This window comes from Lasiodiplodia theobromae, assembly GCF_012971845.1.
Source record: "Lasiodiplodia theobromae strain AM2As chromosome Unknown scaffold_63, whole genome shotgun sequence".
Taxonomy (NCBI): domain Eukaryota; kingdom Fungi; phylum Ascomycota; class Dothideomycetes; order Botryosphaeriales; family Botryosphaeriaceae; genus Lasiodiplodia; species Lasiodiplodia theobromae.
Genome location: NW_023336545.1, coordinates 28080 through 45209, shown reverse-complemented (window position 1 = coordinate 45209; position 17130 = coordinate 28080). Strand labels below are relative to the sequence as shown.

Below are 17130 nucleotides of genomic sequence, written 5' to 3'. Positions count from 1 at the left end.
TCAGATCACTCAAACTATTGGTTAAAAGAACAGCGACCGGTGTGAAAGACATAACCTCAGTAATCCAATTTACCCGTTCAGCGCTTTTTGTCATCAGGATCCAGTGAAACACCAAGTGCATTCTCATTGACTCTCATTCTATACAGTCTTTTGAATCCTCTAGGCAGTGTGCCTTTGAATCGTTAAGACAGCCGTCTCCCACCTCAAACTTTTTGACCTTCCTAAATGCGCCTAAACTCACCTACCCAAAGAATGAACCAAACCGTTCAAAAAGGACAACTCCAACGCTATTAACCAAAAAAGAGGGAGTAAAAAAGAGCCAACCACCACCCAACTCAAGCCCTCAACCCCTCCAACAACGCTCCATCCCCCTTCTTCTCCACAGCCCTAAACACCGCCCCCTCCCCACCCACATCCACGCCCTCCTCCGCCCGATCATACGCCTCCTCACTCCGATCCGTCAAAATCCTCAACTCCTCCTCCCCCAACAACCCCTCCTTGCCCCTAACATCCCAGCTAACCCCATCCTCCCTCCTCAACAACCTCTGCAACTCCTCCAACTCTTCCTTCTCCTCCCTGACCTTCGCCGAGTCCCCACCACCGCCACGCGTCAGCCCACCCTTGCGGATCACAAGTTTCTCGAGCCGGCGCTTGCCCTCGGCGGCGTCGAGCAGCTGCGTCTCGACCGTGTTGCGGGTGGCGAGGCGGTAGACGAGCACGTTGCGCGTCTGGCCGATGCGGTGGGCGCGGTCCTGCGCCTGCAGGTCTTGCTGCGGGTTCCAGTCGCTGTCGAAGAGCACGACCGTGTCGGCGGCGGCGAGGTTGATGCCCTGGCCGCCGGCGCGGGTGGAGAGGAGGAAGAGGTTGGCCGGGCGGGGGTCGTCTTCTTCTTCGTCTACCTGCTCCTCTTCAGGAGTGGTGGCTTTCCTCTTGTTGGGCGCCCTGCGGGATGATGGCTTTTTGGGCTTGGCGGGGACAGCGGCATCAGCAGGCTTGTTGAACGCCTTGATCAGCCGCTGGCGGTCCTCCTGCTTGACGCTGCCGTCGATGCGGCACGTGCGCCAGCCGCGCAGCTCCTCGGCGTAGCTCTCGAGCAGGTCGAGCTGCGTCTTGAACTGGCTGAAGATGAGCACCTTATGCCCCTCCGCGAACAGGCGCGGCAGCAGCGCGTCCAGCAGCAGCATCTTGCCCGACGTCGTGATCAGCGTCTCGTCGGGAGGTCCCTGCTCGCCCGTCCGGGCGTCGACGAACGGCGAGAAGAAGTTGTATGGCGAGTCGCAGCACAACCGCAGCTGCATGACCGGGTTCTGCAGCTTCTTGGCGCCGATCTGCCGCTTCGCCATGGCCAGCGTGGCGGCGCGGATGTCTTCCTCTTCGACCTCCGTGTCTGGCGTGGAGCGCGATTCGGGCGTGGCGTCCGAGTCCTCCGTGCCGGCGGCGGAGGCTTCCAGGTCGCGGAAGTACTTGGCGTCGCTGACTTCCTCATAGGTCTTGCGGCCAGCGGTTGCGCGGCGGCGCCCACGGCCGTTGCTTGGTGCGGAGGCAGGCGTGACCTCACGGCTTGTCTTTGTGCTCTTGTTCGGGGTGGCCGCGCCGCTGTCGAGAGCCTTTCGTTTGAGACTGTTTGTGCTACGGGAGCTCCGAGGCGTGCCGATGTTGCTGCTCATCTGCTCGACGGCCTTGTCCTCTAGATATTGCCGGCTGGTTCCGTCAAGAATGGCTTGGTACAGCTCACGCTGCATTGAAGTGAGCGGGGCGTACAGGACGTACTCTCGCTTCCGAGGCATCAGTTTCTCGACATCAGCCTTGACTCTTCGGAGAAGGAAAGGCTTGAGGATGGCATGCAAACTTGCAACGAGCTTTTGCTTGCGTTCCTCGGAGAAGATTTGCTCATAGCCTTGACGATCTTTGAGAGCAGAAAAGTCAAACCAAGACTCGAATGACTCCAGCTTATCAAAGATCGTGGGCATGAGGAAGTGGAGTAGAGACCAGAGCTCTTGCAGGTTGTTTTGCAAGGGTGTGCCAGTGATGAGCAGACGATTGGCGGATTGGTAAGACTGGAGCTCGCGGATCAGCCGGCAGTTGAGGTTCTTGATGCGGTGTCCTTCGTCGATGATGATGAACTTCCATCCGAAGCCAGCAAGGAACTTCCGATCATTCATGCAGATCTCGTAGCTTGTGATGACGATTGGGAACTCGGGCGAGCCCGGGCTCTTCAACTTCTTCCTCCGGATTTGCTCACGCTCTTGCTTGCTGCCATGATAGAGCACGACGGGAATCGTGGGTGCCCACTTCCGCACCTCTTCGACCCAATTCATCGTCGTACTCAGAGGCGCAGCAATCAGGAAGGGTCCGTAGACGCCCTTCTCCCGGAGGAAAGCGAGGAAGGAGATGGTCTGAATGGTCTTACCCAACCCCATTTCATCCGCCAGGATGCCGTTCAACCCGTTCTCATACAAGGAAGTCAGCCACTCCAGCCCCTCGAGCTGATACGATCTCATCGTACCGCCGGTAACCAAGCTCGGCTGGCGGGCCGAGCGGAGGTTCTGGATGCCGATATCAGCGGGCTTGACATCAGCCTCGACCGCCTCCTGCAGGGCATCCGACACGCTCGCCTTGCCAGCCTTAGCTTCAACATCCTCCTTCTTGAAGTAATTCGAGATCTTATTCCCCGCCGCCTTACCCGGCTTATCCGCCGTCTTCTTCGGCTGACTCCCCTTGCCCCTCGTCGGCAGCTTCTTTCCTTTCTCCTCCTTCTCCTCCTGCTCCTCCTCCTCCTTATCACCACTACTCCTCGTCGCCCTCGTCGCCCTTCTCTGACTCGCCTCAGCCACCTTCTCGGCCTTCTCCTCGCGCTGCCGCTCGCGCCGCGCCGCCTTCTCGTCCTGCTGCTCCTGCTGCTGCATCTGGGCCAGCATGATGGAGCTGTACAGCTTGCTCTGGCTGAGGAGGTACTCGAGGGCCTTGAACTTGGTGTCGACGGCGTCGGCGCCGCCCGCGATGTCGCGCTGCCGCTCCGCTGCCAGCGCCTTCTCGCGGCGTTCGTCCTGCTTCTCGCGCGCGCGCCGCATCTGGTCTTCCTCGGCCTGCATTGCCGAGGAGACGGCGGGCTGGTGGTCGGATTCTTCCATTGTGGGTTCGGATGGTATGAGGGCGGCGTTGGGGTGAGTTATGGTAGGCTTGCTTTAGCTCGTTTTTTTTCTCGGGTGGAGAGCGCGTTTGGCCGGTGGCGACGTCGTGGTGAAAGTGGGTGTTTCGTCTGCTCTCGCGTGAGACAAACGGAGCACGGGAGCGTGCAGTGTCTCAAGCACGCGTCAGTGGGGTGGAAGAGGGGTTGAAAGTGAGAGGACGAGGTGAGTGGCCAATGGCTTAATTACTACTACTCTAGGCTCCAGACGCGTCGACGTCACGAATCGCGGGAGACGCGACGCAGATAAGCGAGGCTGAGGCTTGGCGATCGAGCGCGCGTGGATCCACAAGCCGCATCGGCTCTCCAACGCGTCCCATTGGGAGATACAGCTCCTAGCTGCGAGACGATGCGTGCGCCGTTCCTGATCTTCAGTTTTACCCGCGGCTTGATGCGCTACATGTGAACCATTCGGTCTTTTCTTGTGCAAAACGCTCAAAAGGCTGGGGATCATGTAGAATTAACGCCGGTTATGCCCTATACAGTCTTTACCTGCCTTGAAGAATACCGCTCAACTCCGCTTCTCCTCTTCTATCTGCCTCTTCAGGTCCTCCAGCACCTCCTCGCGCCTCCGCAGATGCGACTCCAGGCCGTCGACCTGCTCGCGCACCGTCTGGATCTCGTCCTGCATGCCCTTCAGGCTGGCGCCCTCCTTGGCCTGGCCCTCGCCAAGCTCGAGGTCGCGCAGCTGGCGGCGCTTGTACTCGAGCAGCTGCTCGAGCTCGCGCTTGACCAGAGCGGGCTTGCTGTCCTCGCGCGTGTCGCGGCCCTTGGCCTTCATCGTCTGCTCGACGTTGGCCAGCTTGTCGTCAAGCTCGCGCAGCTGCTTCTTCAGGCGCACCTCCTCCCAGTCCTCGGTCGTCTTGGTGCTGCCGAAGTCGGTGCCCTTGGGCATGTAGCGGCCGCGGTCGCCGACGCCCAGGCGGCTGAGGTACGTGTCGCCAAAGCGCGCCTTGCGGCCGGTGGTGCTGTCGTCGCTGCGGTCGACGGCCCAGCGGCTCTTGGCGCTGGGGCTGGCCACGCGGTCCAGGTTGTATTCGATGTTGCCCTTCTCGAAGCTGGCGCGCAGGCTGGGCGGCACGAAGCGCGGGATGCGGAAGCCCTCGTGGCGCATGTTGAGAATGTGCAGGAAGGCGAGGCAGGCGTCCTTGCCGATGGACTCGTGGCCGCGGGCGTTGACCAGGTTCCAGGCGCTGCGGATGTCCGTGTCGGGCACGTCGAGCGAGTCGTACAGCGGCTCCAGCGTCTCGAAAGTCACGTCGCCGCGGTGGTCCTTGTTGGCCGAGTAGATCTCCTCGTACTTCATCTTGTCGGCCGGCGACATGTACCAGTCGAAGCCGTCCTTCAGGCCGGGTGTGTCGTCGTCATCGTCGACCCGTTCGAATTCGGGCTGGTTGCCGTGGATTGCGCGCGTGGCTTGCACCAGGTGGGCTTTGGATTCGGGGACGAGCCAGTCGGGGAGGGTCTGCGGGACGTCGTTGTATTCCTGGGCGAAGCAACAGTGTTAGCACAACTCAGGCGCGCGACCTTGGCCTCATCCCCTCTTGGTGCCCGAGCAGGTGCGGAGGCGGCACGGGAGCAGGACGTACTCCGTTGACGAGGTCGAAGATCAGGCGCATGGCGACGCAGAATTCTTCAAAGTCGAGGCGGCCATCGTTGTCGACATCGGCCAGGTCCCAGATCTTCTCGAGCTGGTCGTCGCGCAGTTGGCTGTTCTTGAGCACGGAGGCGGCTTGTTGGCCGTCGAGGTGGGTGCCGCCGTTGGACAGGGAGGCGAAGATCTCCCAGTAGCGCTCAACCTCCCATTGCTCTATCCGCTTGGTCCCTGACATTTGGGCGGTTGTTTGGGTCCGAGGCGGGGGTGTGTGTGGATTGTGGAGGTACCGATTGCGGTGATGTCCGGGAAGCTGACAGCCCCCCGAGCTGCCCGATGAGATGCGCCAAGCGCCCCTCCGCTCCCGCCTCCCTAGTGCCGCTCCGCCCGGAACAAACTCCCGCTGCTCCTGCCTCCACACCTCTCCGCCCGCCCAACTTCACCCGCCAGCTCAGACCCCGCGACACCTGACCAATCGTCACCAACGTCCGTCACCATGCCGGAATGCGAGTCTCCCGAGCCCCTAAACGCGGTCCGAGCGATCGACACTCACCATCACATGTGGCCAAGCTAAGCACGAGGCCGGTCCGTGAAGCATTGCAACGACAGGAGCAACCATACGTCCGTAGAAGCACCATGAAGCGTCGGCCGACGATGAGAGCGCGCGGGTCGTACGAAAAAGCCAGCAAAGCAGCCAGCTTCAACTCTGCAATGCTAAGCGAACCTGTGGACTCTTGTGGGAAGCTGAAGGTGAACCACGCCGCAAAGCTGCAGATGCATCCACTTAGTCAAGTCAACGGCTTCTTCCCCCCGGTTACCCGGCCACTCGCGGTGGTCTTCCGACCCGCGCCTGACGGTCGGAGCGACAGTGGTAAGGATTGACCGCCGAAAGCCCCACCCCCTGCGGCACGGTGTGAAGCCAATGCAGCATGCGGAAGCCGCTCGCCCTGGCCGCGACTCGTATGCCAATCCGTGCGAACCAATGCCAATAGGCCAATTCGCTCGCAGAAACTCTTGCTAGCCCGGGTGGATCCCTTCCCGCTCTTCCCGCTCAACATAAATAACAGCACGCCTTGTTTTGGACGTCATGCATTTGCTCATCCAGAATTTGTCAACATGGATTCGAGCCTGGTCTCTGTCGCTCTCGGCTCGGCCCCGCGCCTACTGCTTGTATTCGCAGTTGCTGTAAGCACCAGCCGATGACCGGTCCGCTCTTCGGAGCACAGCTTAAGATCGACAGGTTCTTGTCTTCTACCTTGGCCTGGCCATACGGAGGCTCTGGTTTCACCCCCTTGCAAAGTACCCCGGACCCCGTCTGGCTGCAATCACCAATGTTGGTCTCGTGTCTGTGGGCCGTGTCATGCCTGGCTAAGTGATCGTACAGGTTCCGTATTCAATAGACTATCTGAGCGGGAGGCAGCCCTATCGCCTCCTGAAGCTGCATAAAAAATACGGTCCGTGTACACAACGATAGTATCATAACTATCGAAGCTGACCATTCGATATAGGCCCCATCGTCCGCATTGCGCCGAACGAGCTGTCCTTCAGCACAGCGCAGTCATGGAAAGACATCTATGGCCCACGCAAGGGACACCACCCCTTCGTCAAAGCCCCCTTCTACGATGGAAACATGTTCTCCGACATGGCCCACTCCATAGCAAGCGAATGTGACCCTGCGAAACATGCAGTGATGCGGAAGTATCTTGCCAACGCCTTTACTGAACGGTCCCTGCGAGAGCAGGAGGCCATCATCGGCGGGCACGTTGACGCCTTCATCTCCAAAATTGGAGAGCTGGGGTCAGCCAAGGAGGGCATTGACCTCACTCGCTGGTTCCACTTGCTCACTTTGGACATCATCGGAGACTTGGCCTTCGGCCAATCATTCGGAGGCATTGAATCCGGTAAGTGCCTCAGCATGCATGCGGGGTATTAGCCTGACAAGACTGCAGGAAAGACGAACAGCTGGATTGAAGCCGTCATTGGGAGCATGGGGCAGTTTGAGTTGGCCGACACTTTCGGGCGTTTCCCTTGGGTTGGTAAGGCTTTGATAACACTGAACCGGGGCGCCGTCGATAAGCTTCTCGCTTCCGCAAGGGAGCACCAAGCGTACACTGTCGACCTTATCAAGAAGTAAGTAAGACAGCCAATATACATGAGGGCAATTCGTATCTCACATGGCCAACAGGAGGCTTGCACGCGATACGGGCCGCAAAGACTTCATCACCTGTCTTCTGGAGGGCGGCGAAGGGCAGAACCAGATGTCTGAAATTGAGTTGGCGGCTCATTCTTCCGATTTTGTGTGAGTTAAACACGGAGTTGGCCTTGCGGGCGCTTCTGACTAATGGTGCGTAGCATTGCTGGAAGTGAGACGACCGCTACAACGCTGGCGGTGGTGGTTTTCTACCTCTGCAAGGACCCATCTCTCATGGAAGAACTCCAACGAGAGGTCCGCAGCTCCTTTGATAGCTACGAGTCTATCAATTCAACGAACACGGCTAGGCTGCGTTATCTTCATGCTGTCTGTCAAGAAGCCCTGCGGATTTGTCCGCCAGTCCCACTCGGCCTTCCTAGAATAGTGCCTCCGGGCGGGGACACGGTCGACGGGCAGTTCCTCCCTCAGGGTGTATGTTTTTTCCTTGTTTGTCATCCGTGCCGCTCACAATTACTGACATTTCCAATAGACTGTCGTTTCGACCCACCCCCTTGCAGCCACCCTGTCCGAGACCAACTTTGCCGATCCATGGAAGTTCGACCCGCAGAGGTGGCTCTCGCCAGATAACCGAGATTGCTTGGACGCCAGCCAGCCGTTTTCACTAGGCACGCGTGTCTGCATAGGAAGAGCGTACGTGTCCTCGGATTACGCGACGGGAAAGGAAACTGTAACTGACGCGCAGTGAACGCAGGCTCGGTCTCCTGGAGCTCCGCACCGTCTTGTCGAAGATGCTTTTCAAGTATAGCCTCAGCCTGGTAGATCCAACTCTCAACTGGCACAAGGACGTGGAAATGCACGTTCTCTGGAAAAAGCCGTCAATGAGGGTCAAAGTTGAGCCGATTTAAACAGGGGGCTCCGACTGAGGTCATTTTCCGGTGTCGATCTGTACGACCACGCCACGTGGGTATCCTTTTTCCCGTCAGATCAGCCAAGGCAGTGTTATCGGAGAAACCGACGTTCCAATATATACTTCGGGGCTAAGGAAGTGTTTCCAATTGTTTCGCCACCCCGTATCCGCGAGCTTACCGCGTTCGAAGTTATAATGAATCGCCGATTGATAAAGGCAATACAGGGATGGGGTGCTTCACCGCCTCGACCCAGAAATTTTCCCGGTCATGAATTTTTGCTTCTATGCTTATCTCTCACACTCGACGCCCGCATTTTTGCCGAATTAAGTTGCATGCCATTTTTTTCTTCACGGGTTTAGGCCGTGCGCCTTTTTCGGGGCCATTCTATGCAGCTGCGCCGTTGAGGTGTGGGGAGGCCCCACTACCCGCTTGGCCCTCTTGAGTAACAGATGTTCTAGCCAACCCACCGGTCCAGCCCCAGAAAACAGCCTTTCCGACTACTGCGCCGCTCGCGTGGCCGGACTCGGTTATTGGTACGAATGCTAATGTAGACGCAAGCGCCAACGGTCGGACCCCCCGTCTACATTTCTTGCGCAACTTAGCCGCGCGGAAGGGAAAGAGGAGAAAGGAAGCAGCTCCCGCGCGCGTGGGGCGAGGCGAACGTTCGGGGGGTCCCGTCGTCGTACGCAAAGGGAACCCGCGTAGCCGAGCTCACGGTTGCAAGCAGTGGACTATGTCAGGCCACATACAATGCCGATCCGTTTCCCTGGGGCACCAGAGCACCACTTCAGAGTCAGGGACGGGGGCACAGCGTGTGAAGTGAATCGTTCGTTCGCACGCGCGCGCGCCTCTCGCTTCTCTGCTACGCCGCAATGACGACGGAAGGAACAGGAACGGTGTTTGTGCGGCATATGCTCATATGCTCTTTTGTCTTGGGAACGACGGGGCGGAGGCCCGGGATGGGAGGGATGGGAATTTGTCTCGGTGTATAAGTGAATACTTGACTCGATGGTGGTACTGCTTGCTGAGAGCTCCCATCATCCTTCCCATTCCCCCCTCTCCCCCCTTCTTTTCTCCCCTGTTGTTTGTTGCGTTTGCATCCTGCAACCAATCTCTTTCCCAAATCGACCATCAGCAAGTTGAGGAATCATCATGCCTGGCCGCGTGTCCACCAGACTGGAACTCCTCTCCTCGGTCAGAGGCAACACCCTCGTCTTCCCAGACCTCTGGCAGTACTGCAGTCACTGGCCGCAGGCCGTGAACCCGGGAATCGATCAACTGAGGAAGGATGTGAGCGATTGGCTTGACAAGTGAGTATACCAACGTGGTTGAGGCTGGAGCGGGTTACCGCATCCGTGGGTTGGGCGTGGTGTGTACCGGTGAGAAGGCACACTTTTTTGCTAAAACACATTTGCCTTTTTGCTTTCCCGCTAGAGCCATTCCCTCGGAGAAGCTGCGCGAAGCTTACAAGATTGCCGACATCGGGCTGCTGGGTGCCTGTGTCTACCCTTTTGCGAGCTATGACCGCTTGAGGATCGCCGCGTTGCTGAATATCTGGGTAAGCCCGTCATCCCTATGGCCCCTCTCTCGAAGTATGGGCTGACGCAATGATCCCTGGGATCCCATAGGTCTTTATCGTCGACGATGGTGAGTGGCGAAAATCCCAGGAACCGTTGCCTGGGGAATGTGCTGCGAGTCATTTCTGAGTTTCACTGACACCCCCTCCTTTTTTCAGAGCTCGACATGGAAAGCGGGACGATGGTCGACGATCTCGAGACGTCCAACAAATACCGTTCCGAACTCATCGACTTCGTGCGCAGGTGCCTGGGCCTGGCGCAGGCCGCGGATGATGACGCCGGTAGCGATTCCGACAGCGGGTCCAGCAACACCTCCTCTTCCGACTCCAGCAGCTGCGCCGTCAAGGACACGGCGTATGGCCACATTATCCAGAGCTTTGCCATGCTCGGTCGCGAGATTCAGGACAAGTACAATGTTGGTAAGTGAAGGTTTGGGAATAATACGTGGTCGGAGTGTTCGGCTGACATGGCGGGCGGGCAGATCAGAGGCAGAGACTTCTTGATAACGTCATCTTCTACCTGGGGATGACGCGCGAGGAACAATGTTCGCGGTTGGCGGGCGGTATTCCGACGTCTGAGGAATATTGGAAGTTCCGTGATGGCGCGAGCGCGGTTGAAGTGTGTCTTGCGATGGTGGAGTAAGTGGCCCCGCTGTTTTCTGTGCAGAACACTGCTCGGACAAGGACGCATCCGAGTCTCGAGGGTGGAATTTCAGCAAGCATGAAACGGGTTGTACTTTTGACTGTTGCTGACCATATGGCCCTGGTGGCCCTGCACTGCAGATACCTCGCAAAGGCGCAAGGACTCCCGAAGCAGGTCTTCGAGGACGAGGATATGAAAAGGCTGTGGACTCTGACGAACACGAATGTTTCGCTGTAAGTCAACCATCTTCTCTCTCTGGAAGAACCGGACGGATCGAAGCTGACTTTTTTGTAGTGTCAACGACGTTTTCTCGGCGAAGAAAGAACTCGTATGTGAACTATCTTCTCCCGCTTTCCAGCCCGCCCCTCGCATCACTTCGGCGTCTTCTAACAAAATAACCACAGGCCGGAGAATCCATCGCAAACGCCATTCCGATCTGGTTCGCTGCAGCGCAGCCTGGCGAAGACCGCCTCAAAGCCGCGACCGACCGGGCCGTCGCGCTGTTCGTGCAGACGGTCGGCGAGATCGACGAGGTCGAGCGCAAGCTCATGCAGAGATACGGCAACGGCGTCCTCGACGAGAATATGACAAAAGAGCTGCAGTGGTTCATCAACGGGTGCAGGACGTGGTGCACCGGGAACTACTACTGGAGGTAAGTTGGCATTGTCGGGAAATTGTGAACGTGTTGCTGACGGGGTGTGGTTTAGTTTGAGAACACCGAGGTACGGGAGGTTGGGGAAGACGGTTGGGAAGAATGGGTGTCTTTACATCCCGTTGTAAGGTTTCCAGTTTTTGAGATTTTCTTTTTGAGAGTGAATGCAAAATACCCTTTCGTTACGCAGTCAAGAGCATTTTACGTCTGGTGATCAGCTGCCGTCTCCTCGAGGAGTCAGACTTTGAAAACTGTTATTTCTCAGAGGATGGTGACCGAGTACAGGATCACATCGACACTGACCCTCGGGAAAATCACGGTGGCTGCGCGAATTCTGCCAGCATTTGCAGTGGTGTTGTACTCCGGACAGGCTCGCTTAGGTAAGTGCACTAAGCTTCCGCCCCGCCCTTCCCGCTCCGCCCGTCCCGCCCGAGACTTAAAAAAAAGGGGGGGGCTCTCCACCTTGCTGTTCCGTGTATCAGTTCTGCCGAAGATTGCTTTTCAACAGTGCGCTGTTGCGGTCAATGTGCCTCGCCGGCTTTTTGAGACGTTCTCGGCCGGTCCGAATCCCCGCTCGGACATATCGGATTACCTCATTTTTTATTGCACGGGACCAGTTGGACCGCAGTAAAGACCGATAAGGTTTCTTTCCAGACGCCTTCTACGGCAGCCCTACTGATATGTATCGGCCCTACCTGCTCGTTCCCGCAGGGCTGTGTACGGACTACGGTCGCAAGGCTAAGCAGTGCGACTTCTTGGCCCGCCCGCACGCCGCGCTGTGCGTACCTTGCTCATAGATACGGGAGACGGCCTCAACCATGTCACACCTTAGGCGCTTGTGCCAATCATGGCAGCTCTATTTATTTTCGGAGCTTTTTTCAAATGCGAAGGGGTTGAAACAAGGCTAGCTGCCCGTTCGACAAGTGCCCACAGCCGATGTTACCTCTGCGAATGCACACGACCCCAATGGACCAATCACGCGGTCGCTAAATACGAGAACACTATACCTCCGCTTCTAATGCCCCCATCGCGAACCTCCTTCCTGAAATCTTATGGTCGTCGTCTGGGCGTCCACATGCAGCTTAAAACCCACCATGACCCGCCTTAACGTGATGTCCAGTGCCGGCAGTCATTCGCTTTGCATATCATTTTCGCCTGCACCAATATTTCACTCGCTACTACCATGAAGACTGCTGCTCTTGCGGGGCTCGGGCTCCTCCAGATCCTGCCGTCAACGGCCGAATATGTCTGGCCCTCCAAATATGACTATCTGGAAGACCTGCTGTATCTGCAGTCAGGCTACATCCGCGAGGGCTTCGTCGACGGTAAAAACCTACACCACACCCCCAAAACATCATCCAGCCCTCAAACTCACACAACCAACAGGCGTAAACCCGTGCTCCTTCTCCTCCGCTGGCGAGGGGCGCCAGACGGCCGCCGAATGGGTCCGTACCGCCTACCACGACATGTCGACGCACGACGCCGCGGCCGGCACGGGCGGGCTGGACGCGTCCATCATGTTCGAAACAGAACGTGACGAGAACGTCGGCGACGCCTTCAACGGCACCTTCGGCTTCACCAACAACTACTACAACATCCGCGCCTCGGCCGCCGACCTGATTGCGCTGTCTACCGTCGTCGCCGTGGGTAACTGCGGCGGGCCGAGGATTCCTTTCCGTGTAGGGCGTGTGGATGCGACGGAGGCTGGGCCTTTGGGCGTGCCCAAGCCGGATCAGGACGTCGATACGCACAAGCAGATCTTCGCCAAGGCAGGCTTCAACACCAGTAAGATTGCCCCAATCCATTTCCCCTCCCCCGGTCAACGAGATCCAGGACTGACAACCTCCCCCCAGGCGAAATGATCACCATGGTCGCCTGCGGCCACACGCTCGGCGGCGTGCACGGCAAAGACTTCCCCGAAATCACCGGCAACGACTCCGACACCAACTTCGTGCACTTCGAATCCGGCGACTCCTTCCACAGCTTCGACAACGCCGTCGTCACCGAGTACCTCGACGGCGGCGTGACGTCCAACCTCCTCGTGTCCGGCACCAACACGACGATGAACAGCGACGCCCGCGTCTTCGCCGCCGACGGCACCAACGCGACTATGCGCGCCCTCGCCGACCCGGATGCGTTTCAGGCCCAGTGCGCTGATATACTGGCGCGCATGATCGACACGGTCCCCAAGGGCGTGACGCTGTCGGAGCCGCTGGATGCCGTCAAGATCAAGCCGTATATCTCGTCGTTCGCGCTGACCAACGCGACGCACGTCACGCTGACCGGCCGCATCCGCGTCCTCGCCGATCAGGACAGCTACGCGGATCAGGTCGTGCACCTGACTTACACCCCCCGTAACAGCGGCGGAAACTCGTCCCTCAACACCACCATCCCCACCACCCGCGCGACCTTCAAGCTCGGCACGTCGACCGGCCTCTTCGGCGAGACCTTCGCGTGGCACGAGTTCAGCGCCGCGCTGCCGGCGGAGACGTCGATTAGCGGGTTCAACGTGACCGTCGTGCGGGCCAGCACCGGCGCGGCGGAGACGTTTGATAATGCCGGGACCGGGGGGTACAAGGTGGATGACGCGCTGCTGTACTTGGATGGCGAGAGCTGCACGAGTGTGCCGGCGGGGCAGGACGCGAGCAGTTTTGAGAGGGATTACACGATTAAGGCGGCGGTTAGGAAGGACGTGGCTGCTGCGGCGGGGGGCAAGGTGGCGGTTGAGGTGGTGAAGAAGGTTGCGCGGCAGGGGGTTGCGGTGGCGAAGTTGGAGGTGGAGAGGTGGGAGGAGGTGGAGGGGGCGGAGAGGGTGGAGAGGGGGGAGTGGGTGGTTGTTGAGGTTAAGGGGCGGTTGGAGGGGGATAGCTTGAGCACGACGTTTGATGTTGTTGTTGGTGAGGGGGAGAGCGAGAAGAGAGTCGAGTTTCAGAAGACGGGAGGGCTGTTGGAGCAGGAGTGTAAGGCTTGAAAAGGGATGGTTGTGAGAGATATGAGTGGATGAAAGATACCATGACGTTTTAATGGCGAATCTGATGGCTTGTTTTCATCGTTGGCTGAAGTGAGGGATTGGACATATGTGGATGTTAATTTAGACTTTACACACATTTTCGCCATGAAAAGTTAAAGTGATTGCTCTTCTTTGCTCACCGTCTCAACACTGTTGCGGGTAAACTACCGCACCACTCACTTTTCCTTAGGCCCAAGTGGATCGCACGGCCAATGGCTTTGAGGTTAGCTCCCAAAAAAACCTAATCGTCATTCGCAATCATTTCGCAAGTGACGACACTCAACTGACGTGGGCTCGTTCCATCTACTTACGTTATTGGGGTTACCCGAAGATCTTCCTCGGCCGGCCTTAACCTAATAAGGGAATTCCTTCTCGTTTAATCTTTGATGTCATCCACTGTCTCCTGGAGTTGACTACATATATAAGCAACAAGAACCAGGTTTTTCTCTGTCACAACATAAATCCCACTTCACACGTAAGGCCCCGTGGAAATTCTACATGAAATGCGCATACCGCTGACATCCTCCAAAGTTATACACTACCACCATGTCAAACGACCTCTCCAACAAAGCCTTCATCGTCACCGGCGCCGCATCAGGAATCGGGCTCGACACCGCCTTGACACTTCTCTCTCGCGGCGCGTCTGTCGCCCTGTCCGACGTCAACGGAGCGCAACTCGAAGCGCGCGTCAACTCCCTTCCCGCAGACCAAAAGCAACGGGCCATCTGGCAGGTTGTCGACGTGTCTAACCGTTCTGCCGTACAGGCCGCCTTGAAGGAGACCATCGATGCGTTCGGAAAGATTGATGGCGTTGCTAATGTCGCTGGGACAGGCGGACATGCAATCGGCGACGAGGCGGTCTGGGAGACGAGCGACGCTGAGTTTGACTTCCTCATGGACGTCAACGTGCGCGGCACGTTCAACGTATTGTCCGAAGCTCTCAAGCCTGGTGTGCTGGTCGAGGGAACGGGCAGCATTGTGAGTGTCGGCAGCATATTCTCGAAGCGCGGGATGCCGAGGGGTGCAGTGTTTGCGGCGAGCAAGCATGCGGCTGAAGGCATGGCGAAGAGTGCGGCGCTGGAAGCGGCTCCGAGAGGGATCAGGGTGAATGTGGTTTTGCCGTAAGTGTCCTGAGTGTAACAAGAAAAGAGTAATGGTTAAGTTTATACACAGTGGCGCAATTGACACGCCGATGCATCGGGCCAATTTAGCGCGCTGGGGGAATAGTCCTGTTCCGCCGATTCCAATTAATCGGACAGGAGAGGCGCAGGAGGTCGCCAATGTCATCTGCTTCCTCCTTAGCGAGCAGAGTGGCTACGTCACGGGTGCGGCGTGGGAAGTTGACGGAGGTGCCAATGCGTAGAAGCGTCTTCGGGCTTCCTATGTATGTCGGCATTTAAAGCAAATATCCGAACGGATATGTAGACTTTTAAAATCAACAAGCAGCTCGCCGGGCACACCTCACCATAAGGCCAACAGCTTGCCGAATCCTTGTTCTCTTCGCCTGGTTTGCTCTTTTGTTACTACCACGGCGTTGTTCTTTTCTGATTAGGTTTAGCTTGGCCGTTTGGTAGTAGTATCACCATCGCTCGCCTCATCCAATAATCGTCATCCTTTCGCATTCCTCAAAGGTAAACAAATCCATCAAGACATAAGATTCAGCTGATCCTATAAATAAACTATTATGTTTGCAACGAGAAAGCTTTGGTTAAGTCCAAGTCTTTTAGGGTCGACTCATCATCCTCCAACCCACCGAACACGCGACGTGTGGCGCTTGCACTTGAGTCCGCAAGTCTTATGTTGGCAGGGTCATACGAAATGAATTTTAACAACGGTCCGCGCCGGACGCCAATCTGTAACACCGAGTCCGATTGGTAAAAATGGGCCTATCGCATCCCCCGGTTGGCAGGGCGTCTTTGCATGAACATCGTGTTCGTGGTGTGTAGATCCTGACCAATTAGGCGGGACTAGCGCCACGGCGCAGCGTCAGCAAGCAGCACCAGCTGATTACCAAATAATCGATACAGGAATCCGTACGAAAGGTATGCCTGGGGAGTTTAACGGGGCGTCCCCAAGGCTAATGGGCTAGGCAAGCTATGTTCGAGCTATGATCGTCACAAGCTACTGCACGGATCCCGGTTCAGCTATTACTGGAACGGGCTGATGGCTTATAAGGCATACGTGAGCGGAAACATTCGCCGACGGTTCGGGCCGTGTGGTGGAGCTCACATCGTGAAGGCTGAGCTCAAGGCGTGAGCAGAAACATTTGCCGACGGCTCGGGCCGTGTGGTGGAGCTCATATCGTGAAGGCTGAGCTTAAGGCCCTTGGTGCCGCCTAAAAAGTCGCCCTGCTTCCCAAACACGTGAATAACCAATGTGTCGATGCTTCAGGGACGTGATAACGTGAGTAATGACACAGAAAAGAGAGCTTGAAGGCTGAGAAGGTGTCTGGTAGTCTGCTTTAAAAAAAGCACTGTGATCCGTCGCGCCCAAGACCGCCGATACACTACAAATCCCGTACAGCGATTGTAGTTGAGTCAATTGAAGAGTAACAAGTAAAAAGCGTATGTTGACCGGTCGCATCCAAAGCAGCGCCCCCAGGTTACTTGCGATGGCTATGACTAGCCTATCAAGATGCACCCCGCAACCTACAGAAATGGGAAGCGCACGAATGCAGTCTTCCTTGGCAAATGGCCACACCTTTTTTCGCTATGGCAACGCATTGCCCTCTATTAGCTGTGTGGGGATCCCCACATCCCCGCTCCTGCATACCTACAGCCTCAAAAGAAGATATAAACTTGTCCGTTGCGACTTAGATAACTTCTGGCCCGCAGGCAGAACGATACTCCAGCCCCGCTTGATAATTGCAGCTCCTTCGCTTAACCCCTCATGCATCTAATTTGGTGAGGCTGAGAGTCGGCCTCCATGTCACCGGTAGTGATTCAACGGTTGTAGCCAGAACGGACTGAGACATGGAGCAGCAAATAGGAAACAACGAGGCATGCATCCGATATCTTGCGGGCTGCAGAGGAGGATGCGGCTCTCGCAGCAAGACAGCTGACCATGGCGCTGAGGTGCAGCGTCATCCCTGCTAATCAAAGAAAAAAGTCCGCCTATGGTCCCTCGCGCGATGCACCCATGCGGGCCAATCACGGGTCCGTTAAGCGGTGTAGATCGCTTTTCCAACGTCTGACAGCATTATGAACTTCGATCGCGTTCCTTGGTGGTAAATACGGGTAAGAATATTATTGGAAGGCTCATTTTCTGGTGAGGCGTATAAGTCTTGCCAGAGGCCCTTGCCCATGCTCTGCGGAAGAAGCCCAGCGAATAGGAAACAGTAAGTGTGTCACCGTATCAACGCACGTCAAACCAATGTGGCGGAGCTCGCTCAATATTCCACCAGCTCCG

The 17130-nt window shown here is 57.1% G+C and overlaps 6 protein-coding genes across 6 annotated transcripts; 4 read left to right on the top strand and 2 right to left on the bottom strand.

Annotated features, from left to right (window-relative positions):
* Nucleotides 1-335: 335 nt before the first annotated feature.
* LTHEOB_12427 (Snf2 family helicase) lies at nt 336-3131 on the bottom strand (the record flags this gene model as incomplete). The annotated part of the gene is made up of 1 exon (XM_035509293.1): nt 336-3131. The coding sequence occupies one exon, from the start codon at nt 3129-3131 to the stop codon at nt 336-338; it is 2796 nt and encodes a 931-aa protein (XP_035364602.1).
* Nucleotides 3132-3698: 567 nt separating this feature from the next.
* Nucleotides 3699-5019, bottom strand: LTHEOB_12426 (Cytoskeletal adaptor protein; the record flags this gene model as incomplete). Its single annotated transcript, XM_035509292.1, has 2 exons — nt 3699-4673; nt 4777-5019. 2 exons carry the CDS (start codon nt 5017-5019, stop codon nt 3699-3701), a joined length of 1218 nt encoding a protein of 405 aa, XP_035364601.1.
* Nucleotides 5020-5897: 878 nt separating this feature from the next.
* On the top strand, nt 5898-7838 carry LTHEOB_12425 (Benzoate 4-monooxygenase cytochrome p450; the record flags this gene model as incomplete). Its single annotated transcript, XM_035509291.1, has 9 exons — nt 5898-5966; nt 6022-6114; nt 6166-6235; nt 6290-6682; nt 6731-6911; nt 6967-7080; nt 7134-7404; nt 7463-7623; nt 7685-7838. 9 exons carry the CDS (start codon nt 5898-5900, stop codon nt 7836-7838), a joined length of 1506 nt encoding a protein of 501 aa, XP_035364600.1.
* A 1155-nt stretch (nt 7839-8993) lies between these two features.
* LTHEOB_12424 (Terpene synthase) lies at nt 8994-10840 on the top strand (the record flags this gene model as incomplete). The annotated part of the gene is made up of 9 exons (XM_035509290.1): nt 8994-9151; nt 9276-9399; nt 9470-9488; nt 9577-9837; nt 9900-10056; nt 10201-10293; nt 10355-10388; nt 10465-10712; nt 10768-10840. 9 exons carry the CDS (start codon nt 8994-8996, stop codon nt 10838-10840), a joined length of 1167 nt encoding a protein of 388 aa, XP_035364599.1.
* Nucleotides 10841-11895: 1055 nt separating this feature from the next.
* Nucleotides 11896-13683, top strand: LTHEOB_12423 (Peroxidase; the record flags this gene model as incomplete). Its single annotated transcript, XM_035509289.1, has 3 exons — nt 11896-12037; nt 12099-12497; nt 12566-13683. The coding sequence occupies 3 exons, from the start codon at nt 11896-11898 to the stop codon at nt 13681-13683; spliced, it is 1659 nt and encodes a 552-aa protein (XP_035364598.1).
* A 585-nt stretch (nt 13684-14268) lies between these two features.
* Nucleotides 14269-15085, top strand: LTHEOB_12422 (Short chain dehydrogenase reductase; the record flags this gene model as incomplete). The annotated part of the gene is made up of 2 exons (XM_035509288.1): nt 14269-14843; nt 14896-15085. The coding sequence occupies 2 exons, from the start codon at nt 14269-14271 to the stop codon at nt 15083-15085; spliced, it is 765 nt and encodes a 254-aa protein (XP_035364597.1).
* Between the last annotated feature and the right edge of the window lie 2045 nt (nt 15086-17130).